At 42.6% G+C, this 27,331-nt stretch overlaps 1 protein-coding gene across 1 annotated transcript; it reads right to left on the reverse strand.

Moving 5' to 3' along the window:
* Nucleotides 1-15,820: 15,820 nt before the first annotated feature.
* Nucleotides 15,821-26,880, reverse strand: trmt44 (tRNA methyltransferase 44 homolog). The gene is made up of 11 exons (XM_041867643.1): nucleotides 26,472-26,880; nucleotides 26,222-26,339; nucleotides 25,883-26,102; nucleotides 25,669-25,737; nucleotides 25,449-25,556; nucleotides 24,897-24,968; nucleotides 20,655-20,761; nucleotides 19,982-20,165; nucleotides 19,541-19,883; nucleotides 16,767-16,883; nucleotides 15,821-16,233 (listed from the first exon to the last, which is right to left on the reverse strand). Exons 1-11 carry the CDS (start codon nucleotides 26,806-26,808, stop codon nucleotides 15,983-15,985), a joined length of 1,926 nt encoding a protein of 641 aa, XP_041723577.1. The 5' UTR covers nucleotides 26,809-26,880; the 3' UTR covers nucleotides 15,821-15,982.
* Between the last annotated feature and the right edge of the window lie 451 nt (nucleotides 26,881-27,331).

The raw sequence follows: 27,331 nt of genomic DNA on the forward strand, positions 1-27,331 counted from the left end.
AAGGTCCCCCTGCTCAAGAAAGCACATATACAGGCCCGTCTAAAGTTTGCCAATGAACATCTGAATGATTCAGAGGAGAACTGGGTGAAAGTGTTGTGGTCAGATGAGACCAAAATCGAGCTCTTTGGCATCAACTCAACTCGCCGTGTTTGGAGGAGGAGGAATGCTGCCTATGACCCCAAGAACACCATCCCCACTGTCAAACATGGAGGTGGAAACATTATGCTTTGGGGGTGTTTTTCTGCTAAGGGGACAGGACAACTTCATCGCATCAAAGGGACGATGGACGGGGCCATGTACCGTCAAATCTTGGGTGAGAACCTCCTTCCCTCAGCCAGGGCATTGAAAATGGGTTGTGGATGGGTATTCCAGCATGACAATGACCCAAAACACACGGCCAAGGCAACAAAGGAGTGGCTCAAGAAGAAGCACATTAAGGTCCTGGAGTGGCATAGCCAGTCTCCAGACCTTAATCCCATAGAACATCTGTGGAGGGAGCTGAAGGTTCGAGTTGCCAAACGTCAGGCTCGAAACCTTAATGACTTGGAGAAGATCTGCAAAGAGGAGTGTGACAAAATCCCTCCTGAGATGTGTGCAAACCTGGTGGCCAACTACAAGAAACGTCTGACCTCCAAGTACTAAGTCATGTTTTGCAGAGGGGTCAAATACTTATTTCCCTCATTAAAATGCAAATCAATTTATAACATTTTTGACATGCGTTTCTCTGGATTTTTGTTGCTGTTATTCTGTCTCTCACTGTTCAAATAAACCTACCATTAAAATTATAGACTGATCATGTCTTCGTCAGTGGGCAAACGTACAAAATCAGCAGGGGATCAAATACTTTTTTCCCTCACTGTAGTAACTTTTTTGACAGTATTCCAGGGCACTAAGTGTCTACACTTGACACTTACATGCGACTTCAGCTATCAGAATACGAAGATCGCATTGAAAAGATGGGTCTAGAAACACAGAAGTCGCTTTGTGGTCTGAATGTGTTCAGATCTGGCTGACCACTTCAGGTGGTGGTTAGGGATGCATTGTGTGCGGATTTCTTCTCAGTCTGACTCTGGACACAATCAGGCTACAAATAGCGCATACAGTGGGCGACGTCATCAGCACTCCTCCCACAAGTCTCCAGAAAACGTGTGTTTTGGGACCGAGAGTCACCTTTTCATTATAACGTTGGAGGAAATATGTTCCTAGTGTGTGAGGAACGTGTTTACTGACCTCATAAATTCTAGCCAGCCAGCTAATATTTAGGAAAACGCTTTTTTGGTTTGGCTAGAATAATGCTAACCCATTTGCAACCCCACTAGCGTTGCTTGCTAGCTTGCTGGCTACAGTAGCTACAGAGGTTAGCTGGGTAGTTAGCTACAGTAGTTAGCTACTGCCATCAGTTGTTGTTGTGTTAATATCATATTTTGCCTATTCCACTGTTTGTAGAATGCATACTGGCATTTGAATATTGCGCAGGAAAAGGGAATTCGGACACACTGGGGACACAGTAGACACATTTAAAATGTAGGTGTAGCTGCATGATGGGTTCGTAATTCTATGATCAGAATACTAAAGCTGCATGAACTGAATGTGACAAGTGATGCAAGCAGAGAAGTTTGTATGTGTGTTGCAAGCTTAAAGTCCTATAGCCATGCCAATATCTAAACATCACACCTAATATTTTTATCATATTCCCTAATATTACATTAATTCCATAACAATTCCCTAGTTAAACTGTACCATCAATAGCCTCTAAGAAGGTACGGTGCATTCAGAAAGTATTCAGACCCCTTTACTTTTTCCACATTTTGTTAGGTTACAGCCTTATTCAAAAAATGATTAATTTAAAAAAAAGTCCTCAGTAATCTACACACAAAAAAAAGGTTTTTCGAAATTTTTGCTAATTTATACAAAATAAAAAACTGAAATACCTTATTTGCATAAGTATTCTGACCCTTTGCTATGAGACTCGAAATTGAGCTCAGGTGCATCCTGTTTCCATTGATTATCCTTGAGATGTTTCTACAACTTGATTGAGTCCACCTGTGGTAAATTCAATTGATTGGACATGATTTGGAAAGGCACACACTTGTCTATATAAGGTCCCACAGTTGACAGTGCATGTCAGAGCAAAAACCAAGCCATGAGGTCGAAGGAATTGTCCGTAGAGCTCCGAGACAGGATTGTGTCAAGGCACAGATCTGGGGAAGGGTACAAAAAAATTGCTTCAGCATTGAAGGTCCCAAGAACACAGTGGCCTCCATCATTCTTAAATGGAAGCAGTTTGGAACCACCAAGACTCTTCCTAGAGCAGGCCGCCCGGCCAAACTGAGCAATCGGGTGAGAAGGGCCTTGGTCAGGGAGGTGACCAAGAACCCGATGGTCACTCTGACAGAGCTCTAGAGTTCCTCTGTGGAGATGGGAGAACCTTCCAGAAGGACAACCATCTCTGCAGCACTCCACCAATCAGCCCTTTATGGTAGAGTGGCCAGACGGAAGCCAGTCCTCAGTAAAAGGCACATGACAGCCCGCTTGGAGTTTGCCAAAAGGCACTTAAAGACTCTCAGACCATGAGAAACAAGATTCTCTGGTCTGATGAAACCAAGATTGAACTCTTGGCCTGAATGCCATGCGTCACTTCTGGAGGAAACCTGGCACCATCCCTACAGTGAAGCATGGTGGTGGCAGCATCATGCTGTGGGGATGTTTTTCAGCGGGAGGGACTGTGAGACTAGTCAGGATCGAGGCAAAGATGAACGAAGCAAAGTACAGAGATCCTTGATGAAAACCTGCTCCAGAGCGGGTGAAGGTTCACCTTCCAACAGGACAATGACCACAAGCACACAGCCAAGACAATGCAGGAGTGGCTTCGGGACAAGTCTCTAAATGTCCGTGAGTGGCCCAGCCAGAGCCTGGACTTGAACCCGATCTAACATGTCTGGAGAGACCTGACAGTAGCTGTGCAGCAACGCTCCCCATCCAACCTGACAGAGCTTGAGAGGATCTGCAGAGAAGAATGGGAGAAACTCCCCAAGCTTGTAGTGTCATACCCAAGAACACTTGAGGCTGTAAACGCTGCCAAAGATGCTTCAACAAAGGACTGAGTAAAGGGTCTGAATACTTATGTAAATGTGATATGTCCGTTTTTTATGTTTAATAAATTAGCAAACATTTCTAAAATTCTGTTTTTGCTTCGTCATCATGGGGTATTGTGTGTAGATTGATGTTGGGGAAAAAACAATTTAATCAATTTTAGAAGAGAGCTGTAACCTACCAAAATGTGGAAAAAGTCAAGAGGTCTGAATACTTTCCGAAGGCACTGTATGTTTCTCTATAATAACCCAATTCCTTTTTGTGAGTTAGACTTGCTTACCCACCCCCATACAGTAGGAGTAGGTGAAATGGTCTAGCCCACTTCACATGACTACAGCCTCACTCATCCCCTTGCTGATTAAATGGTTTGGTTGGTCGACCACAGGTGGTCAAAGCTCTGTCAAACCTTTGCTTTGTTCACCAGGCCACCCTCTTTTATGTGGAGACCAAACAGTGTGGACAGAGAGCTAGCAGGTAGAGGTGGGCAGGACGCATAAATAATGCCTTTTCAGTTGGATGAATAGAATGAATTCCTTCGACCCGGCCATAACACAGTGTGGTCACTTTTGAAAGGGCTCCTTTCTTGTTTTATTGATGGCCCGGTTTCTCTACAATATTCGGTTATCTATCCATCTATCTATGTGTTTATTCATTTCTTCAACTATATCTACAGTAGCAGGGGCGCAACTTTGGTTTTAGGTGGACATAATTATTATAATTTTAAAAAATATCCAGTCTAAAATACACTCAAAACAGCCTACCCGACCACTCGGAGGCGTCTGCATGGTCCTAAAGCATACTGTTGGCTCGTTTTGTATAACATTCCAATTATAAAACTGGGGGGGACAAAAATGCAATTTCATAATGTCCCCAGTGAAAGTTGCTCCTCTGTACGGTAGTATAGTACATGTAGGCATTACCCTACCAGCCTTGACTGGTCATACCTGTTGAGTCATCTACAGATAGTCATTTTAATTGGGTAGAAAGAGGTCACATTTCTGATTCACCAAACTAACTGTGTCCTTTTCACTCCCTGTAGAGCATAGTGCTGCTAAAAGGTCATGCCATGCTGTACGGACGTTGAAGTGAGAACATTCAGTGACTGGCCATTAACAGCCCTCTCGCAAACAAGGAAGTGAACAAATCAAATCAAACTATATTCAAAGAGCATTAAAACATTTATATAATTAAAGCATTGAACATCCTCACACACTTTACAGTAAAATAGACAACAAAATACATTAAAATCAAGAATTAACAGAATTCAGAAAGTGACTGAGGTAACTGAGGAAAAGCCCATAGCAGCTACTCAGTGAGAGAGGACTATGAGAGTTGAGCTCTGAACTCAGTGAGTTTACAGTAACGTGTAAATGGAGACTGTGGGAAGAGATTGACAGTGAGCCATGGCACAGCGCAGGCAGACACGCTGCATTCATTATCATCCGGAGACAGGATCTCTTTGAAGCCTGCCCAGGAACCAACTAGCAGACAGGAGTGGTCGGCAGGCAGGCAGCACTAACAGCGTCTGCAGCACGCAATGAAAAGGCCCTCATAAAAAACCCTAGACCAGTGATAGAGAAAACACCACCAAACATATTTTAAAAGGGGATGGTGTAATGACATAATGGGTCACTTGGGATTATGTGTGTATAATGTTATTTGTGTGGCGGTGACAAAAACATGTTATGGGAGTTTTGTTAACGGTTGCATGGCCACTCTCAAAGTTTGATATGTTTGTTTGAATACAGATTGAAATACAGATTGTACATCTGAAATATTTGGCAGATTTTAACTGCCTCTGTCTGTCTACTGAAGAAAAGTTTAGTATATTACGTTTGGTTCTGCTACAGAGGGAGTAAATGGAAGTGCAGGCTGTTGATACTGTTGTCTATACAGTGATAACAATCTTCTACATGATAATGATCCCCTTCATATTATGACCCCCCTGCAATTATAGCATTATGTCAAATGGAACTACTATGTAACATAGATGAATGTTGTACTACTGTCTGTTTTACATAATGGGTTAATGTTATTGTAAGCATATAAATATAATTATATGATTGGAAGACTGCAGATTGGAGTTGATGATGATTGATTACTAATGCCTGACGAGTGCCATTTGATGATATGCGGGTTATCTGAGCTCTGGTTTGTGATCCCAGTTCTCGATAGTCTTGGGTTGTTTTTGTGGGTTTGTTGTCCTGAGAAATTCTGTTTTATTTGGCTTTTACAACTCTGACAAACATTAAGGGGAACAAAACAGGTGTGCTTTGAAAGTGCTCTCCTCTCACTTTCTCTTCTGTTCAGTGGATATGTAGGATATTCAGGATTTCACCACCTGTTTACCCCCCACACACACAAGTCCACACGCGCACGTGCACGCGCGCACACACACACACACACACCATCTTTACTAGATTGCAGTTTACAAAGGCTGAGTTCTAAGAAACATCCCTCAGTTCTTATCATAATAAACATTTTACACATCTGCTACTCTCGTTCACCCCCCACCCCCTTCTTTACCTTTTCACAATGTATGCAACGTCACCCAGGGGGAGGAAATGTCCTAGCGGGAACTAATACACGGTCTGCATCTAATACAGAAGAACTAAACTGACAGCTTCGGCACTTAAGCCGTCCATCAAGATCCATCAACGCCACACAGACATGGCCACTCTGTTCCTGGGTCCAACCGGGGGCCCCGGAAAGTGCTGGGCCACTGTTACGTAATGGGTAAACGATGCATGACTTATGTTCCAAAGCCCCTGGGCACCGCACTCACTACTATACAGACTTCAGCACTCAGCCTGGAGCAGGAGCTCTTATGCTAACATTGCTAAGCAATAAATTCATTGCACATTATAAGGGCCTCCATAACGCAGTCTTAACTAGCACTAAACTACTACATTATGTCACCTGTTATAATAATTTGGGATGTGTTATTGTGGTACGTGAGTGTGGTGGGCAATGTTATTATATATGTTTAACACAGTGCCTTCAAAAAGTATTCATACCCCTTTACTCATTCCACATTTTGTTGTGTTACAGCCTGAATTCAACATTTATTAAATAGATTAAATAGACATGTTTTTAGAAACGTTTGCACATTTATTGAAAATGAAATACAGAAATATCTCATTAACATAAGTATTCACACCCCTGAGTCAATACATGTTAGAATCCCCTTTGGCAGTGATTACAGCTGTGAGTCTTTCTGAGTAAGTCTGAGTAAGTCTCTTTTTTGCAGTTTTACTTTAGTGCCTTATTGCAAACAGGATGCATGTTGTGGAATACCTTTATTCTGTACATGCTTCCTTCTTTTCACTCGGTCATTTAGGTTAGTATTGTGGAGTCACTACAATATTGTTGATCCATCCTCAGTTTTCTCCTATCACAGCCATTCAACTCTGTAGCTATAAAGTCACCATTGGCCTCATGGTGAAATCCCTGAGCTGTTTCCTTCCTCTCCGGCAACTGAGTTAGGAAGGATGCCTGTATCTTTGTAGTGACTGGGTGTATTGATTAACCATCAAAAGTGTAATGAATAACTTCACCATGCTCAAAGGGATATTCAGTGTCTGCTTTTTTTTTTTTACCCATCTACCAATAGGTGGCATTGGAAAACCTCCCTGGTCTTTGTAGTTGAATCTGTGTTTGAAATTCACTGCTCGACTGAGGGATCTTACAGATAACTATATGTGTGGTGTACAAAGATGAGGTAGTCATAAAACAATCATGTTAAACACTATTATTGAGTCCATGCAACTTATTATGTGACTTGTTAAGCAAATGTTTACTCCTGAACTTATTTAGGCTTGCCATAACAAAGTCGTTAAAATACTTACTGAGTCAAGGCGTTTCAACTTTTCATTTTTTACTAATTTGTAAAAATGGCTAAAAACATAATTCCACTTTGACATTATGGGATGTTGTGTGTAGGCCAGTGACACAAAATCTGTAACACAACAAAATGTGGAAAAAGTAAAGGAGCGTGAATACTTTCTGAAGGCACTGTAACTGTTGCTTGAGAGGCAAGAAAATCAAAACCTGTGCCATGCTTTTTGGGAGTGCTTCATTATCTATTCATAGCGATGTCATAAAAATCGGCTTAGTAAGTGATTTAGTAGTGGCAATTGGGCAACTTTCTTTTTTATACGACCGCTTTGCCAATATATTGGGTCCTAATTTCACACAAGGCAGTCATCAGAAGAATGATTCTGCCACAGTCTCGGATGTCATTACTTTTTCAGCAGGCCCATGCAGTATTAACTAACCAGTGTTACATAAATCTAATCCGGGAAGTAAATGAAGGCTTCTAGAAACCTCTGCCGCACCACCAGCCGACTTCTCGTTCATCTTTAATTAAGCATAAGGTGCAGCGTTGATTCATCTGTTCTTGACGAGCTCTATTTTCAGCCGTCGTTGCCCACTCTCTGGGGAAGGAAGAGGGGAGTCTTTAAAAGAACGAAGGGCTATAAAAAATATCCTGGTAAAATGTGATTGTATTGAACAGCGCTACTTCCATAAAGAACGGACCAGTCTTGTTTTTGGACATGTTGGGCAGGTATTAAAACCAGTTTGTTCCCATCTACTCAGCTATGTTAAAAGAGTGCAGCGTGTGTGTGTTAAGCACCTAAAATATCTCATACTTCAACATGAATTGGCCTTAAATGATCCATTCTCTGTATCTAACATTGCGTTGTGCTAGTAATAGAACGTAGAATATAAAATCTCTTTAAGTTATTGTAATTTGTTGATGAATTATCTGGGAAAGAGAATATAAATAGATGTTTTATGTTCAACATTGAGAATGTGGATCAGTTAGTGTGGTTGAGTTGGTACAGCAGGCGCTTGCAATGCCAGGGTTGTGGGTTCAATTCCTACAGGGGACCAGTACAGAAAAAAGTATCAAGTGTATGCACTCTGTAAGTCGCTCTGGATAAGAGTGTCTACTAAATTACTAAAATGTAACTAATAAATACAATTACCAGCACACTTGCAGCAATCAGACAATGGTTTCAACAGTGTTAAGACAACTAGATAATCATATCCATGGACAAATCTAGTAAGAGCACCTGGTTACAGTCTACATTCAAACCAGGTCCGAACCAACTGTATAAAATCTCTCAAACCAGTGTTACAGACAGACCTTATTAAACAAACAGCGCAGCGTACAGTAGTGGCTGTCTGTTCTGGCATTACTGTTTGCCCACCCCTGGTCCACATGTTGCTGTTTGACTTTTCCATATTGGCTGCCAGACGTGTCCACCTCCAAGCAAACATAGCATGACTGACCAGCAAAAACACTGGCTCGTGTTAGTGTATTTGGAGAGGCCTCCTTGATGAAAGACAAATACACATTTTGTGTTCAAATACAGTGTATTATGATGATTATTTGTGTACCTGGCTCCCTGAACAACAGGTGGGCAGCACTTTCACAAGAAATCTGGGTGTGACACTGTTACAATGTTATTTAGACGTTATCAAACGGCGATATTTGGGCGCGATTGTGTAAAAAGAGCTGTCTACGTCTCAGTTTGTTAACCACAGCCATGGTTCGAATGCCATGGAAACGACGCCCCCAGTCTGGCATCTATGGTAACCCCATTCCCCTTCCTGCATCAAGGCTGTCTATGGCAATATAACACCCACTTTGTCAGCTAGGGAACCACATTTTGCTAGCACAGATATCATTAACATAGTGTCTAGAATGGCTATGGCAGTTGTCATACGATGTGACACAATGTCATACAGTGTGACACAATATGCGTATACTGTGTGACATGGTGTGTATATACTATGACATGAAGTGCATACTGTTTGATGTGAGGGGTGTTTATTACTGTTCTGTCTGTGGTCAGCTCACTATATTGTACATTACAAGTGACTATTCCTATACTGTTGCCTCTGGCCTGGTAGGAGTTGACTGTGATATGATCTGGAACATAATGTCAAGGGCCCAATGAAATAAGAGACAGAAAAATGGTAGCCTACTGTGCCCAGAGTGAGGTCATCGGGCCGTCAGTGTTGTGACAGGGAGAGTCCTCAGGTTTGCACTAAGTGGGAGTGTTTGTACAGCATCCATTTACATCCATTTGGCAGGCAGGCAGGTAGGCAGAGAGATGGACAGGCAGACACAGACAGACAGACAAACCAAACACAGACAGAAGGTCTTAGTCAGCTCTTTCCATTACAGCTATTCCATTAAAAAGCCCTGCCAAGGGAATATGTGACTGCTCTACCTACTGACAGAAAGGAACTCCAAGAGAAAGAAAGTTAGCCTAGTAATATTTTTCACATCTTATAGAGCAGCACCGTCTTCAAATGTTTTTCTCAACAATAGACAGTAATTTTCTAATTTCATCTCTTCAAGAAACGTCAATCCGTAGTCTAAACATAAAGCAATTGAATAGGATGAGAGGGACAGAATTTTCCTGGAATAGATGATAAGCAGTTACCCATATTCACTGAGGGAATATTTCCATGCTGAATGTTTTTTCATGTAGGAAAGGTATTTATTTCTGAGTCGAGTTCTCCTTTTAAACACAAAGTGAAAGTGACAGTCAATTATGGTGTTATATTTGCTTAGATTCTTGGCCAAAAATCTATTTGGACAGTTTGGACAAATTAGAACTTCAAAATGAATATCCCTCACGCCTCATATCCCTCCTAATAGAGCTGTAGACAGTGCAGTGAAGCTAAATGGACGACAGAGAGGCTCGGTCCCAATTGGCATCCTATTCAGTATAAAGTGCACTACTTTTGAGCAGAGTCCTATGGGTTCTGGTCAAAAGTAGTGCACAATAAAGGGAAAATGGTGCCAGTTGGGATAAGGGAAAATGGTGCCAGTTGGGATACAACCAGTGTCAAAACACAAAACAAGTGTGACCCGGGTTAGTGTTGTGCAACCGGTGGGATTTTCTCTGTATTTTGTGGTTGTCTGGGTCACAATAATTGTTTATTTAATTTAGCGTGGGAGGAGAAAGTTGGAAATGATGATGTGTTGGGTTGAGGAACTTAATGAAAAGACGTAGCTTTCTGTTTTCCCTTCAGGGCTAATTGTTTTTCAGTCCAGCTCTAACGTTTCCTCATAATGCAACATTCATGCATCTGGGTATTCCCTAGATATCCCTACTTCCTCATCCTTGATATCCGAGCAGTGTTCCTGGTGCTGGTTCTCATTTGAGAAGCAAACCATCTTGAGGTAGCCTGGGTCCAGATCTGTTTGTGCTCTTACCAACTCCATTGCTCATTGTCAGACATAGCATAAACTCTGGAGCCTGAGGCAGAACTTTGTGATAACAAGAATTAACATAAAGGACGGGTATGAATGGAGGAGTGTCACTCAGCATCTCTCTCTCTCTCTCTCTCTCTCTCTCTCTCTCGGGGGGCTGTGTGTCAGAGATGTGTGGAGGAACCTAAGGGCAAATTAGAAAGTGGCAGGTAGTCCTTTGTGAGTCATAGGCTAAAGTGAGTCTGAAATCATAGAGCACCAAGAAGGACCCTTATTATTACCTTTCCCTATAATAGGGATTGTTGACCGAGTAGTGCCTGATTGAAAATAGCAACCACATTGTAATGGTTCATGTTCAAAATATGTATATTTTATTTTGTGCCTGGTCTTTTTCATACTCTGTTAGACTGTTATATACGTTGTCCAATCCTTGCTTGATTTTCCTGGTCTGGTGCGTTCCCAGGAAAGTTTGCGATCGACAGGAACGTTTCCCGGAGCATATTTTGTTTACATTGCTGACCAGAGTGACAGGGGTTTTAAACACAGACTCAAGATGAATGAGGATACTCAGACTTTTCCCCAGAGTCAGAGTGTGTCTCATATTGAGTAACATGTTCGCTGAGCCACTGGATCTGGGACACAATTGGCTGTTTAGGTTCATTGTCCTTGATTGGCTCAGGAAAAGAAACCGCAATGGCTATCTTGTTGCACACTATCTTGTGTTAAACCCTTAGAGTCTAAAAGAGAGTGTCTGGGTGTTTTGTCTGGGCATGAAGAAAAGAGAGAAATCACGTTCAAATGAGATCAGTAAGTTGTAGTCCAGCTGTCTATGGTAATAAAATGGCATTGTAGGCTCAGTGACCACTTACACATACTGCTGATGACTTTGCCTGTTAAGCTTGTTAGGGAATAATTATACATTTACTGGGAAATTAAAGAAACAGGCTTTGATATTGTTACACAATTACTAATTATCCCTTCAGGTTGTACATAGTCTGTGTCAAATTAATAAAAAACATTTGCATATATTTAACATATTGTAGGGCTATGTTCAAATACTTTTCAAATGCATCCTTCCTTCATTCATTCAGGTTTTGGAAAGGGGCCTAGTAGACTGCATATCTTTCACTAAGACCCACAAGGGTCTGTGTTGTATCTGAACTTCTCTGGATCTCCTACTCTTCTCTCGTGCATCTGTCCCACACAAAACGGATGTCCATGTTAATTTCACTCTAATTCCAAATTAACTAATGACATTTTTTATTTTTATCTTGTTGCTTTGTATCTGACCCTGGATCGCCATTGTGGAGTTAGCCTATAAGCCAATTGAATGACTCATGTCACATTCGATATTTACTAGGTTTTGCTGGAAGGACGAATTCTATAAATTCTTTCTAGAGAACAAATCTAGAAATTGGAATCAGATAAGTGTTATGGAGGGAATTTGAATTTTATGGGGATGACAGTTCAACTAAAGTCCTGTCAAGCAACATTAGACTAAATATTTTAGCGATCTTTTAAAGATTGGATTTATGTATTTTCTATAACTTTTTGAGGAAGGTTTATCTGTGTGTGTGACAACACACACACACACACACACACACAATGAAATTTGCCACTCACGAGCCAAACCCCCAGTCATAAAAAACATTCCCCACAACACCACAGCCGTAAATCTTGGGGTCTTTCTGGTGTGTGATGTTTACCGCTCAGTGAACCACTCGGTGCCAATGACCTCAGTCTGACCAAAGGGGTTCGCTGTGCGTTCCAACCGCCTGACCGGCCCAGCCAGGGAGTGAGCTTAGACCTTCTCCAGCTGGAGAGACTTAAGACTTCCTCCTCCACATACAGACACACACTGATTATAGACAGTGAACAGATACTGTACAAATGTGTAGGACTATGAGAAGACAATTATGTGGGGATGAACAGTGAATCAGTGTAGGGAGTTAGGTGAACTTTGAACTTGTCGCTGCATTGAGGAAAAGTTTTGTCTTAAATACCAGATGATTTACTATGAACCCTTTTAAAAGACACTGCAGACAAGACCATTTCTTCCCTTTTGAGAACAACTTTGGTTTCAGTTTACGAAGTTAACTTGGTTTCTTGCTTGCTACCCACCAAATAAAAGTAATCAAACCCTACAACAGATGTTGACGCGGTTTGACAGTTTATGCCTATGAGCAAGATATATTTTTGTGTCCACAACTAGGCTGGAAATGTTGCATTCAGCCCCATGGCAACACAATGAACTGTGTTTTCAGGGTGGTAAAACTAACAATCACCCAAATAAAAACTAGACAGTCAGGGAGAATCTAAAATTCTAAAAATGTCATGGCCTGGGGCCCCCATTGATTTTGTTATAATGTTTGAGTCACTCAAATACAGTAGCATGAGAACACAGCATAAGCCATGGCAAAATGTGTAGAATTGCAGGAAATTTGCTTTAAAACTGAAAATAAATTCTCAGCCCCTGACAAAATGTGTAGTTTTGCAGGAAACTAGCTTTAAAACAGCAACATTTTGTCTGCGGCCAAGAGGATGGCATCTAAAATGTTTGGCAGGAGACGGCACCGTTGGCCACGCCCACCCCCCCCAGCCCCCAGCCCCCCCCACTAACTTTTCCACTGCTGCCGAAAAAAATCCTACGGGAAACCCTGATGAATAACACATGAGAAACAAGGTGAAAGTCGTTTGCTCTCTTTCTTCCAGAAAAGATAGCCACTTCTCCCTGACCTACAATTAGGCCTCATTGTTTTTCTCTTTCTCTCTCCCTCTTTTTCTAATTCCATAATTCTCTCTAATTCTCTCTTTCTTCTCGGATGGAGAGACCGAGTCTCTGGACTTCCTCAAAGCTGCTTGGCAAGACGTCACACACACACCCACCCAAGTCGGCTCTGGCCAAATACACAGAGCATTAATTTGTTGCTATTGTTGTGGTTGGCGTGGTGATGCATTCTTTTAAGCTAGGCTAGTATGATTTGTTTGTGTACACACCGCCGGGGGATCAACTTGGTCGAGGGAGTGGGAATAAATCTTAGATGTGCCGGTCGGAAGGGCCGGGGGGTGATAACGACAGATCATTGGACGGCGGTGGAGGGGTGGGGTGACGGTCAGGGGGATGAGGGTCAATGGGTCACTGAGAGATAGCAATAAGGGGGTGTATGTGTGTGTCACTTCCTGGACAATTTCACGCTCATTGCCAGGTGAAATGTGGGGCAGCGGGTCGATTGGCTGTTTGGATCTTGGCAGACGTAGAAACGCAGGCAGGGCTCTTAAAGGATTGATTTCTCCCAGGTGCACGGAGGAAATGAGGACAGGAGGGAGGGTAGGACGGAGGAAGAGACGCTATGGCTTTGTAGTTTGCTCAGGTCATTAAAGCCCACTCGTCGGTGTAGAACTGTAAACAGTCATCAGTCTTGAGTGCTATAAGCTTTCACACATCCGCCCCCAGCTCCAATACAATGTCCGTCATGTCTATTGGATTAAGGTCACGAAGCGTAATTCAGCATACATCCCTCCCTCTGGCTTTCCAGGAAGTTAATTCTCCTAAGGGCTCCTTCACCTACAGGGAGAATGTCACAGAGTCAAAGCTTTTACTGTCGATAGAGTTTGTCCATCTTCCTATGCTTAGCTAGAGTGCATCTTTAGGAAAAGACACATCCAATGGCCTTCAGTATTGTTCATTTCGGTCCATGCGGCTCCAGCAAACCTGACCTTAGATCAGGCCCTTTAGGGACAACTTCATTACTATTCAGACACAGGCCTCAGGAGGGTCGGGGAACAGTCGGCCTGCTAACTTAGAACTAACCTCAGAATGTCCCTTTGAACCAGGTTATGGATTCATCACCTTCAGACCAGGAAGAGAGTTAATAGAACAATGCTCAGTTCTGTATGCTATCGATACTATGGCAAGGAAAATAACACAGGGTGGGGGGGGGTTTACAGACATTGATATACCAATGTGTCCTCCATAGGACGGTGTTGGAAAGTCAAGTAGATGTATAGCCTCTTAATGCTTGTTGTCAGCTTGCATTTATTACATTTATGCAGTGTTTATGCGTAATCTCCCACACCCAAAACCTGTGACGCAGTCATAGGTACGAGGCGGTAGCCGAACCAAGGATAGCTAAAGTAGAAAAGAGACTAGCACCCTGGTTGACATACAAATAAACAAATGTTTAGTATGTTTTAGGACACAGCTGACATACAGGTAGATGTCTATGGAGAGAGTGCACTGACAGTCCCCCTGAGACCCCTCTGCAGTAGACCCAGCTCCTAACCCTATGGTGGTCCCTGGGCCCCCCGCTACTGCCTCCATGTGACCTTTGAGCCACGGGGTCACGACCCCAGGTGGTAGAGGAACACAGGAGGGAAAACAGGGACACAGAGAGCAACACACAGGACACCCCCTGAACACTACGCAACAAATAATGCATGGCCCTGACATTTACAGTTTTAAGCCAATATGTCCTTGTGCCCCGTTTTGGACATTAAAGCACCTCTGTGTATGTAGATGAGCAATGAAGCTGTGGTAATAAGAACAATAGGACAGTATTCTTTATATTTGAGATGTTATATTTGAGATGTTATATTTGAGATGTGCAAACCAAATAGCAGAGTAGCTCCACTACTAAAAACTCAAATGTATTTATCTAACCAGATTTAGGTCTCAAAATTCCAATATGTGGAATTAATTACAAGCACAAGTATGTATGTACAGTGGGGTCTGAAATTATTGACATCTGCTGATAAAGATGAGCAATAATGACTGTATAAAATAAATAATTCAAATACTGAGCTATATTTTACGCTACAAAATTGGGAAATTATATTATTTTATACTAATACAATTGCTCAGAGAAAGATATTTTAATCATTTTCTTTCAAAAAGGTAGGGGTCAAAATTGACAACCCTAAAGATTCTTATAAATAAAGTAGTCAAAGGTTTAGTATTTGGTCGTATGTATGGTGTCATTTTGGAGTGACCTTATAAATAAGAATAGAATATGTTTCTAAACACTTCTATATTCATTTGGATGCTACCATGATTACGGATAAAGAAAGTTACATTACCAATAACAGGGGAGGTTAGCATGTCTTGGGGGTATGATCTTTGAAACATATTCGATTCTTATTTACAATAAAAGTGGCTCCAAAATGACACAATACATTATTTACCATTAATTTCGATTGGCCACAAAATAATCTGAAACACAACCAAAACGAACTGCAAACGCATCCAACAAGTTTGTAGAGTCACAAGCTTGATATAGTCATTGCGTACTAGGAATATGGGACCAAATACTACACTTTTGACTACTTTCTTTATAAGAATCTTTAGAGGTGTCAATAATTTTGACCCCTATCTTTTTGAGAAAATAAAGTATAAATCTCTTTCTCTGAGCAATTGTATTAGTATAAAATAATATGATGTCCTCTTTTTTTTCCACTTACAATATAGCTCAGTTATTGAATTATCTTTATCAAGGGTGTAAATCATTTTGGACCCCACTGTATGTATGTATGTATGTATGTATGACAGACAGTCACAGCCATCCCTATACCATCATAAATTCAAAACAATAAAATAATAATAATAGTAAAATAGAAATAAAACATTGCAATAATGGTCCAAACTGAATCGAGCATTCAGTTGGAGTTCTTCATTTTCTTGAGTGGTCTGGTGGAAGGTCGGAGGTCGTCGGGGCCATGGGCGAAGGCACACTCCTCGGCCTGCAGTGGGCATCCGTGAGGGTGGTGGGTGTGGAACCAGCAGGCCCGGGTCTTCAGGGCACCAGAGAGTAGAGGCTTCCGCTTAGAATCAGCCCTGGTACCCTGCAGCCCTCTAGGCCTCTGGGCCTGTACCCGCCAGTCCCGGATATGGACCATTCCACCTTCCACTGAGGGAGAGAAGAGTGGACTGACTAGGTATTTTCCAGGCCTGCTGTAATCAGGTTAAAGAAGCATGTCTTGAGAGAGATTGCCAAATGCAAATTCCTTCAAGCTGAGAATGGGAATGATTCCATCGACTTTTTCAAGCATTCATATCTGAATGGGCATTCCAATAAGCCCTGGATTGCTTCAGTATGTAGACCCAGAGCCAATGATATATAGTTCAGCAAACTTAATAGCCATCATGTTAGCACCAAAGGTTCCAAGATAATTAACCTTATAGTGAGAATGCAAATTAGAACACTATTTACATGTGATGTTTGGTGCCAAAATAGACACTTAGCAGATCTCCACATAGTATCTACTATGGCTGCGTCCCAAACATCCCTACCCCTAACCCTTTAGGCCCTGGTCCAAAAGTAGTGCACTATATAGGGAATATGCGCCATTTGGGACACATACTATGGCTCTGGTTAGACCCATTTGGGGCTCAAGCTTCTTTGAGAAGAGTGTCTGGATGTGGAGTTTGTACTGCACGTACCTCTGAAGACCTGGTGGTTGTTCTTGAGCAGGGTCTGCAGACCGCCACACTCTTTCTTCAGGACCTGCAGAGTCTCCTGCTCCAACAGCTCAGCCACCTCTCTCACGGACAGCCTGCCTGGAGAAGGGAGAGCCAAGAGTGCAATTTAGAATGAAAAAGGAGAAGAGGAGAGTGGTTAAGGGTTCAATAAAGGAGGACTAGGACAAAGAGATGAGAAAGCCATAGGAGATGATGGGGTTATGATAAACATGACATTGGCGTTGTGAGAAAATGGCTTGGGTGGGTAGGTGTGACTTTTGGGCTGAGTCCCAAATGGCACCCTTTTCTCTTTATAGTGCACTGCTTTTGACCCTGGTAAACATTTGGAAAGCAGACAGAGATAACAAGGGAGTTGTGCTAAATTAGAACCTCAGAAAATAACTTATTCTCTCAGACAAGGTGTCAGTCAGAGCTGTGAAGTCAATTAAAACGCAGTCCAACATGCTGTCATAATAACAGAGGACATTTTGCCACCACAGTTCCCAGCGGCCATTTAAAAATAAATCCTGAGTCATTGTTGTCTGTCATTTCCCACCACCATAATTTCCCCACTGAGAAAGATATTAAAACGAACCCATTCCCCATGGGCCTTAGATAATGCATATACATGGCCAAAAACTCTTTAGGTGTTTCCACAATATTTGTAAGCCGAGTTATGAATTCACAGTTGAGTTCCCAGCAGAGCAGCTAGCCAACCTTTAAGTTCCATTTCATGGAGATTAAGGTATTTCTTTCTTTGATTTCCCCTTCTCCATGGAGAATTCAATCTGTGTTGACCTTTGGTTCGTATAAATGACAATCTTCTCTCTTTGGCATACGGGAGAACAATTCTACCTTAGGTTCCCTTCCCTCATGCTCCATGTTATTTTATTTGTGTTACATCATATTATAATCAGACCGAGTCGTCGGGGCAACCCATTGTAATTTTTCTGCTGTGGCAAAGCCATTACCATCTTACTAACAAATTACAGCGCAATACTTGTCAATCAATCATCAAGAGCCCTCCACTCTTGATTATCAACTTCAAAACTGTTCTGTTGATTTTGTATATAAAGACATTATACATAGCCTACTTAGATTACAGTTATAGTACTGTACCACATGACGTAACAATTCAAGACACTCAAGTTTTGTTTGCAGCCTGGCACAGTAGCTAGGAATAGTATGCCAACGCATGTGTGAACAGAGGGCAGCAAAGAGCAGTCTGAGGGCAGAGACGCCAGGGAGCCCAGGGCCTTAATGTAATAATACAATGTTTACAGCTGCCTTTAAGAGACTATAGCCTACAATGCTAATAGAGATTAATGGGATAAGAGGGGCTATTGACAATGTGGACCTGGACTGGCCTCCCAAACCGTTATTAATGGACTGTCCATAGATAGTGTGTTTGTGTAATGCTGTGGGCTTAAAGCTACACTCAGCAAGGTGACATCGTATTGCTGAATGTATTAAATGGCTCCTAGCAAGATGCTCAGCTAACATAACATTGTATTTATTTAGTGCTATTGTATAAGTGGAAACAGAAATGCTCAAAAACCATTGAGGAATTGTTTTTACCTTGCATTTTAGCTAAGAGTATGCTAAAAGAGTGAATACTTAAAGTGGAACTGACAGCATTTTAGCAACATGAAATCTTGCATGGATCACTGGTGCGGTTGAATGCAGCATTGCTGTATGGTGCACTCAAAATGTATTTTGGTTGAGTAGCCAACCTAGACTACTGCTCAAATGTTGCTGTAATAGGCTTACATGTTTCTAATTTGCATGGTGTTTTGTTGCAGGTTATGATATTTGTTACTGATATTATGATTGTCTGTTTGTTTCATAATCGGCAACGTAGTTAAAACGCTGTCAGTTCCACTTTAATAGTAGCACTTTGCTTTGCCATCTAAAATGGTACATTGAAACTCGGGAGCTAGCCACTGTCCATACAAGCTGCCCCGGCATAACCTCCCTCTTTTCAGAGCAGCGCTATAAGATAACTGGTAGAAATACCGACACAAATACAGACTCATGCATAAAATATCTTTCATCATAGTGCATTATTCATCCAGTAATCTCCATCCTGGATTACAGGCTCTCTGTCTCTTCCCCTCTTTTCCTCTCGCTCCCTTTTTCTCTCTCCTACTCTACCTTTCTGTCCCTCTCTGTAATTTCAGTTCTGACAGAGATTCTTCTGTTTTAATCAGACTAGACTTCATCTCATCCATCGTACAGGGGGAGGGGGGAGTGCAGGTGTGTGTTTGTGGAGGATGAGGGGAAAGTCCGGAAAAAGGTTAATAAAGGAGAGATGGGGGCAGTGTGTGAATGTGGTGCAGGATGGCGGAGGATGAAACGCTGACAGGGTTCAAAGCAGGGTCGCGCTGCGCCACCAGGGGCTTTCCTATTGGTGCTGAGAGAGAACGATAGACAGGGAGAGGTAGAGATACCGAAAGAGATGGGGTGGGTTAAGGGCATGACGGCCCACCACCATTGAGTTCCTGCACACACCCTATCATCCTGAATTCCACTAAATCAACAATACACCATGTAGTACACAGTACATAAATCCAATACACTCCATACTAGTAATGAATCCAAGATCAGATATTTACAATGTACTTTATTCCTAAACCTGTTATGACCTCAATTACAGCTCATGTAAATGCAGACTGAGTGGGACTTTATTGAATTTTGAGGGAGAGATTACCTTGTGATTTGATTGACAGTTTAGTTATTAAGGCCCATTCTCTTACCTCCCGTGTTCCAGGTGCTGGGGACATCACCACCTTCGTCCTTAGTCAACCCCAGCAGAGAGTTGGCCACACGTAGGACTATACCATCTACAAAGTCCCGGGGAAGGGCGGCACAGTTCCGCACTGTCTCAATCCTCTCACGGGGCTGGAACCCAGCTCCCCAGTTGGTGCCGTGGATCCTGTCCGTTTCTGAGTGGTTGTGCTCGGCTTCACCCTCAGCGTTTGACTCTCGAACTGTGACCCCGGAGCAGGTCTGACGACCCTGTATATACTTGACTCTCCACTCCTCCGCCTGTGGCTCGTCTGACAGCTGGTAGCTCCTCGACTTTCCCACCAGACACACCTGTAGAGCAAGGGGTTAGATTACAACAACATGAGTGGTTTGCATTAACACGTTAGCATGTACTGTGTGTTCAAGTGTCATTGTTAGCATTAGCATACCCGCTTTGTGGAGGGGATTCTCAGGCAGTCCTCCTCTGTGTTGAACCCACAGGCTGTGCTGACTTCAGAGATGAAGTCAATGTATTCCTTATACTGGGACTTCTTACAGTGTCTCCGCTGGTACTTCCCATAGAAGTCAAAGAAGCAGCACGGCAGGACAAAGTACCGACAGGAGAAGGATGATCTAAAGTGGGAGGAAAGTGACAGAAATTACACATCAAAACCATGTGGTTTGGACACAGTTATCAATGTACTTTATTAGTGTCTATTCATCCAGGTGAGTTTAAATGAGATATGATGGAACCTCTTTTTTAAAGGGAGCCCTAACCACAGATAGCAGGCAGCATAGAGGTGAGAAAATACCACAAGTACAACGGATGTATGTACAGCTGACTCAAAGTGGGGTGAGAAAAATGTGAGGTTAAGGCAGGAGATGAGGACAATTTAAAATCTATGGAGGTTGTTGGAGTGTTCAAACCAGAACAGGAGATTCAATGCAAAAAGTTAAAGAGCCAAGCTCAACATCGCCACCAGGTGGCTGCCGCATCAGACACGTCGCTTCACACACCTCCATTGCCCCCTTCCCAACCCAACTCATTATTCTTATTTCAAATTCAAGAGATCAGTTGCCACTTGAGGCGGCTAAGCCAAATAGTTTCTGCTGATGACTTGCCTGGCCGCTATAACGGGGATCCACGGTGTGAGCTCGTCCGAGTGGTTTCCAATCAGCCAGTCTGTGCCCGGGAATAAGAAGCCATCACTGGGAGTGATTGCCGTTTCCTGGAATAGAAAAAAAGCCCCCGCCCAAAAGCACAACAGGTCAGAGAGAAGATCAGAGAGAAGCTGACAGTAATTATATATATATTTCTATTAATCATTTTTGAATTACAAATGGCTTATGACACACCCAGCCGCTCTCTATCGCAAAATAACAACTCTGTTGCCAACTTTTAATATTGAAGGAGGATAATGCTTAATGTGATCGTTATCTCATTTCATTTAGTGTCTGGGTGGGTATAAGGAAGGGTGGTCTGAAATACAAAGTTTACAAATTCTGAAAAATACTTTTCAAAGCAACATTTTATGCCTCTTGCCATGTAGGGTCTAGAGAAATTACTGGTTTTATACTTTTAAACAACAACAATAAAAGTAAATAAGAGATTTCAGGCAAAAAATTGACTACTAAGGAAACTAGTTGAAAGGAAAACACTCAAAAAATGACAAGGAAAAACCCTTCAGGTGTTGGAGACCACTTCCCATGTTCTATACACCCATCATATCCCATCACCGACAATAAGGATACCAGAAAGAATCCCGAGCTGTTAGCTAAAAGTACAGTGTGTCCCTATGGGAACAACTACCTCGCCTAGCCACTTCCTGCCTGGCATACACACAGTGAATAATAGATGCAAGGGAACATTCAGCAGCTTGTCTTCTGATGAAACATTGAAGGCGTGCAGCAGGGGGAAAGTACAGCACAGCAGAGCACAGCGTGTCTAACAACGTGTGGGGTTCCCCGCAACCCCATGTGCAATTCCATGTGTATCTATGGTGGTTTAGACTATATGCAACTGTCATATTACTTCATTTGAAAAGGTGAATGAAATAGTTAATATAATACCGTTATAAGACCTACATATCTTCTGAATGAATCTGGTATTCATAAATATTTCAAATAGTGTGATAGTTTTGTTTGCTTTCAAAATATGGGAATACAAAATATCCACAAAGCCCTCAGAATTAAGTTGATCTAGTGCGATTTTAACCCGTTCCACTCACAGCCCATCATCCCGTATACGGGTTGAAAATGGCAGATTGACATTGACAAGTGCCTCAATTGGAATGCAGTGGATGTACATGCTATACATGACGTCAGAGCTCAGGTTCTCCGCTTCACAGCGGCGTATAGGTTTTGACTGACAGTCGTTATAAACTTGAGCACCGCGTGCGACAAGAAGATACCCCCATCCCTCCCGCAAATTGGGCTACTTTTGCACATTTGTTGTTGTCTGAGTGAGGGAAATGCTGTAAATCGAGAAGAGTCGGTGTTCTGAAAGATGAGATATTGAGGATTATAATAAATACCGCTTTGATGTCATACAAGCAAACCACACACCCGTGAGTCCAAATATGCATTTCACATTTCCATATTTGAAAACTCATGTCGTCATTTACAGTATCACTGTTTATGATCGCTACGTTTGAGCCATAGTTACACGCTTCAACATTAACACCGTACCATTCATGACTGTGTGATCTCACTCTCCAAGGCCGACGTGAGTAAGGTCTTTAATCAGGTCAACACTCGCAAGGCCGCGGGGCCGGATGGTATTCCATTGACTTCAGCTCAGCATTCAACACCTTTGTCCCCTCCAAGCTCATCTCATCACCAAGCTTAGTACCCTGGGACTGAACACCTCCCTCTGCAACTGGGTCCTGGACTTCCTGACGGGCTGACCCCAGGTAGTGAAGGTAGGCAACATCACCTCTGCCACGCTGACCCTCAACACTGGGGCCCCACAGGGGTGTGTTTAGTACCCTACTGTACTCTGTTCACCCACGACTGCATGGCCACGCACGACTCCAACACCATCAAGTTTGTTGACGACACGACAGTGGTAGGACTGATCACCGGCAACAATGACACATCCTACAGGGAGGAGGTCAGTGACCTGGCAGTGTGGTGCCGGGACAACAACCTCTCCCTCAACGCCAGTAAGCCCAAAGAGCTGATCGTGGACTACAGGAAATGGGGGGGGCGAGCACGCCCCCATCCACATCAATAAGGCTGCAGTGGAGCAGGTCAAGAGCTTCAAGTTCCTTGGTGTCCAAATCACTAAGGACTTAAAATGGTCCACTCACACACGCACAGTCGTGAAGGCAGCGTGAGAGTGCCTCTTCCCCTTCCAGAAGTGGCGCAGCGGTCTAAGGCACTGCATCTCAGTGCATGAGGCGTCACTACAGACGCCCTGGTTAGATTCCAGGCTGTATCACAACCGGCCGTGATTGGGAGTCCCATAGGGCGGCGCACAATTGGCCCAGCATCGTCCGGGTTTGGCCGGTGTAGGCCGTCATTGTAAATAAGAATTTGTTCTTAACTGACTTGCCTAGTTAAAAAAAGGTCAAATAAAATAAAATAAAAGAGTTGAAAAGGTTTGGTATGGGCCTTCACATCCTCAAAAAGTTATACAGCTGCACCATTGAGAGCATCTTGACAGGCTGCATCACTGCTTGGTATGGCAACTGCACCACCCTTGATCGCAAGGCGCTACAGACGGTGGTGCGGACAGCCCAGTACATCACAGAGGCCGAGCTCCCTGCCATCCAGGACCTCTACATCAGGTGGTGTGAAAGGCCCGTAAAATCGTTAAAGACTCCAGCCACCCAAGCCATAGACTGTTCTCTCTGCTTCCGCACATCAAGCGGTACCAGGGCATCAAGTCTGACACCAACAGGCTACCGAACAGCTTCTATCCCCAAGCAATAAGACTGCTAAATAGCTAACTGAATGGCTACACGGACTACCTGAGTTGACTTGTATTTTATTTTTTCACTGTCTCTAAGCACATTCACAGGACTCTACATACTCACACACACTGACACTCCAACACACACATAACATGCACACACATTTTTTACTGACTCTACACATACAATCATAATTTACGTTGCTGCTACTCTGTTTATCATATATCCTTATGCCTAGTCACCTTACCCCTATACATATCTACCTCTATCACTCCAGTATCCCTGTACATTGTAAATATGGTATTGGAACTGACCCTGTATATAGCTTCTTACTTCCTCGTGTTCTTCTTATTTCTTAATTGTGTGTTTTTGTTCTACCTTATGTTATTTTTAGTGCTAAACAAAGTATTCATATCCCTTTACTTATTCCACATTTTGTTGTGTTATAGCCTGAATTCAAAACGGATTAAAGATTATTTTTCTCTCACCCATCTACACACAATAATAATAATAATATAATATGCCATTTAGCAGACGCTTTTATCCAAAGCGACTTACAGTCATGTGTGCATACATTTTTACGTATGGGTGGTCCCATAATGACAAAGTGAAAACATGTTTTTAGAAATGTTGGCAAATGTATTGAAAATAAGTATTCACACCCCTGAGTCAATACATGTTTGGCAGCGATTACAGCTGTGAGTCTCTAAGAGCTTTGCACACCTGGATTGGACAATATTTGCACATTATTCTTTTTTTAATTATTCAAGCTCTGTCAAGTTGGTTGTTGATCATTGCTACACAGCCATTTTCAAATATTGCCATAGATTAAAACAATTAAAATAACTCCCTGGTCTTTGTAGTTGAATCTGTGTTTGAAATTCACTGCTCGACTGAGGGATCTTACAGATAACTAACTGTATGGTATACACTATTATTGGACAGTGAGTCCATGCAACTGTTTTTGCTAGCACAGACTGTCCATGCAACTGTTTTTGCTAGCACAGACTCTCCATGCAACTGTTTTTGCTAGCACAGACTGTCCATGCAACTGTTTTTGCTAGCACAGACTGTCCATGCAACTGTTTTGCTAGCACAGACTGTCCATGCAACTGTTTTGCTAGCACAGACTGTCCATGCAACTGTTTTTGCTAGCACAGACTGGAATATGTTCCGGGATTCTTCCGATGACATTGAGGAGTACACCACATCAGTCACTGGCTTCATCAATAAGTGCATTGATGACGTTGTCCCCACAGTGACCGTACATACCCCAAACAGCTAATCAAATGGCTACCCGGACTATTTCTGTTAGAAACATTTCAATTTGTCCCTATCCATATAGGTCAATTTCCACAAGTGTAACAGTACTACGGAAGACTCATGCAGTATCTACCCCTAAATCAAATAGTTGATCTAGGCTGAGTTTCATATAGCCCTTCCTCACCTCTAGATGTGTTTGTGGGCCGTACATATCCCAGATCTTCCTTTTCCTCACGTCGATGCCCTTTCCAGGGTGCTGAAACACAAGTAGGCATGATGGTCAGTCCGTAATCACTTCATCAAAATAACATTGTGTATAGTAACACACTTTCCACCTACCCCGTGTGTAATTTCAATTACGGCTATCCAGCGTTTTGATTGGACGTTAAATCACATCACTGATTAAATGGAACATTGGCATGGAATTGGCACAGATTAAGTCTGCGTCCCAAATGGGATCCTATTCCATTTATGGTGCACTATGGGGGCCCTGGTCAAAAGTAGTGCACTATATAGGGAATACAGTGCAATTTGGGACACATCCTAAAGCTTTTTACGACTCGCCGGCTACCCTGTCATTGATTAAGCATCTAGTGGACATTTGGAAATTAAAGGAGCTCTGCTAGAGAGGTCAGTTTTCCACATGGAGTATTTCAGCCCGTAGTCCTGGTGTTACTATTCAGTACCGGGGCATATCAGGTTCTGGTGAACCTAGTGTACTGTTTATCACACATACCCCTTCATTGCTTAGTATGTGAACCAGGAGACCATTTCCACAACCAAGATCCACAAAGGACTGTTTGGCGGTCAGACCCTTCTCTGCTCGCTCCTCGCCCCATAGGACCTGTGCATTAATAGACAATGGTGTTACTGTCATTAGAGTTGGCATTTTACTCATATTAGCATTCCGTCAAATACATTGTCGTAGTTACTGTCCATGTAGAGAAGAGACCTACCAAAAGATAAGTAGCGATGGCAACATCTTCAAAGACAAACTTTTCTGGATCAGTCACTTCAGGCCAAACCTACGCAAAGACAAATATATTCATGCGTTCAGGACTGTTTTGACAAATCTATACCATTAAAGACAAGACATTGACCATTAACTATTAACCATACCTTGACCATATTAACCATACATTCACCATATTAACCATTTATTGACCATACCTTGACCATCTCCTTGTACTTATCCTTCAGCTGTTGGTACATGGTGCTGTACATCTCTACAGGCAGGAGGGACAGGGTGCTCTTGAACTCACTGATCTTACTCTCCGTGGCCCAGCGCACCAGTTTGGGCAGGAGCTCCCCACCGAGCCAGGGCAGTTTGGGGTAGGCCACCCCGTCACTGAACCAGTCACCAGGCCGCATGAGATGTAACTCTAGTGTCCTGGAGATGAGATTACAGAGCAAACCAATGTAGACAATGTCCAATGTGTCCATGCATTTCTGGATCAATGGAAGGATAGGTGAAGAAGCGACACTGAGATTAAACATGGAAACACTCACCATTCATCATTCTTCTCAGCCAGGAGCTGTATCTGATAGATGTTGTTCTTCCGTAGAGAGGCAGTCCCTTCCGCACTCTCTTCAACTGGTAAGAAGCTTACTCTTTGAGTGTCAAAGTCTGAAAATGTCGAGTAAAAAAATGTCACACATCAGACTGTATTCAAATACATATATTGCGTACATGTTGTAAAGTCAGCCAGAACTCAATAATAAGCAGCTTAAACATCAGCTGAATGTCATTAACGCTTACCTTTAAGTATAATGTCTTTATGTACAGTTGTGCCATAACAGTTTACTTTAGGAATGAATGTCCTCACACAAAAAGACCACAGTCTCTTCTTGTCATGTTCAAGTTCAACGCCACTATTCAAGAAAGTAAGAACATCCTTCGACTCTGAAGTATCACTTCCATGAGTTAGCAGAATGTTTCTAATTTCTTCAAAGTCAACATTCTTGCTCTGTGTCTCTTTGACTCCACAAAGACGTTTGTTCACAACGTGTGGTTTCTTTATCCAAACATCAATGGCAGACCAAAATCCTCCCGTATTAGATTTGTCTGTAAACTTTACCTCAAAGAGTTTCGGCATAGTTTAGATAAGAGTAAATTGCATGCCACCGCAGCATGATAAAATGCTAACGTCTGTTTACAAAAATTACATCCGGGGACTTTTACTTTTAAGGGATTTTGTCGCATGTCGATGACGTCATGATAGAACGCATGATAGACCATATGGTTGTTCGAAAAAGAGGCAGCAGAGCGTGCTGTTGTATCGTTAATCTCAACATTTTTTATTTTAATTTTTTTAGCATTATTCTGCTCCCAAACACCGTTCAAGCGGATATACACTACATGGCTTCGGCTATTTCAGTCACATCCGTTGCTGACAGGTGTATAAAATCGACCACACATCCATGCAATCTCCATAGACAAACATTGCCAGTAGAATGGCCCATTCTGAAGAGCGCAGTGACTTTCAACGTGGCACCGTCACAGAATGCCACCTTTCCAACAAGTCAGTTCGTCAAATTTCTGCCCTGCTAGAACTGCCCCGTTTGGAACTACTGAGTTCCAAACGGCCTCTGGAAGCAACGTCAGCACAATAACTGTTT

This window comes from Coregonus clupeaformis, chromosome 39 (genome assembly GCF_020615455.1).
Source record: "Coregonus clupeaformis isolate EN_2021a chromosome 39, ASM2061545v1, whole genome shotgun sequence".
NCBI classification, from domain to species: Eukaryota; Metazoa; Chordata; class Actinopteri; order Salmoniformes; family Salmonidae; genus Coregonus; species Coregonus clupeaformis.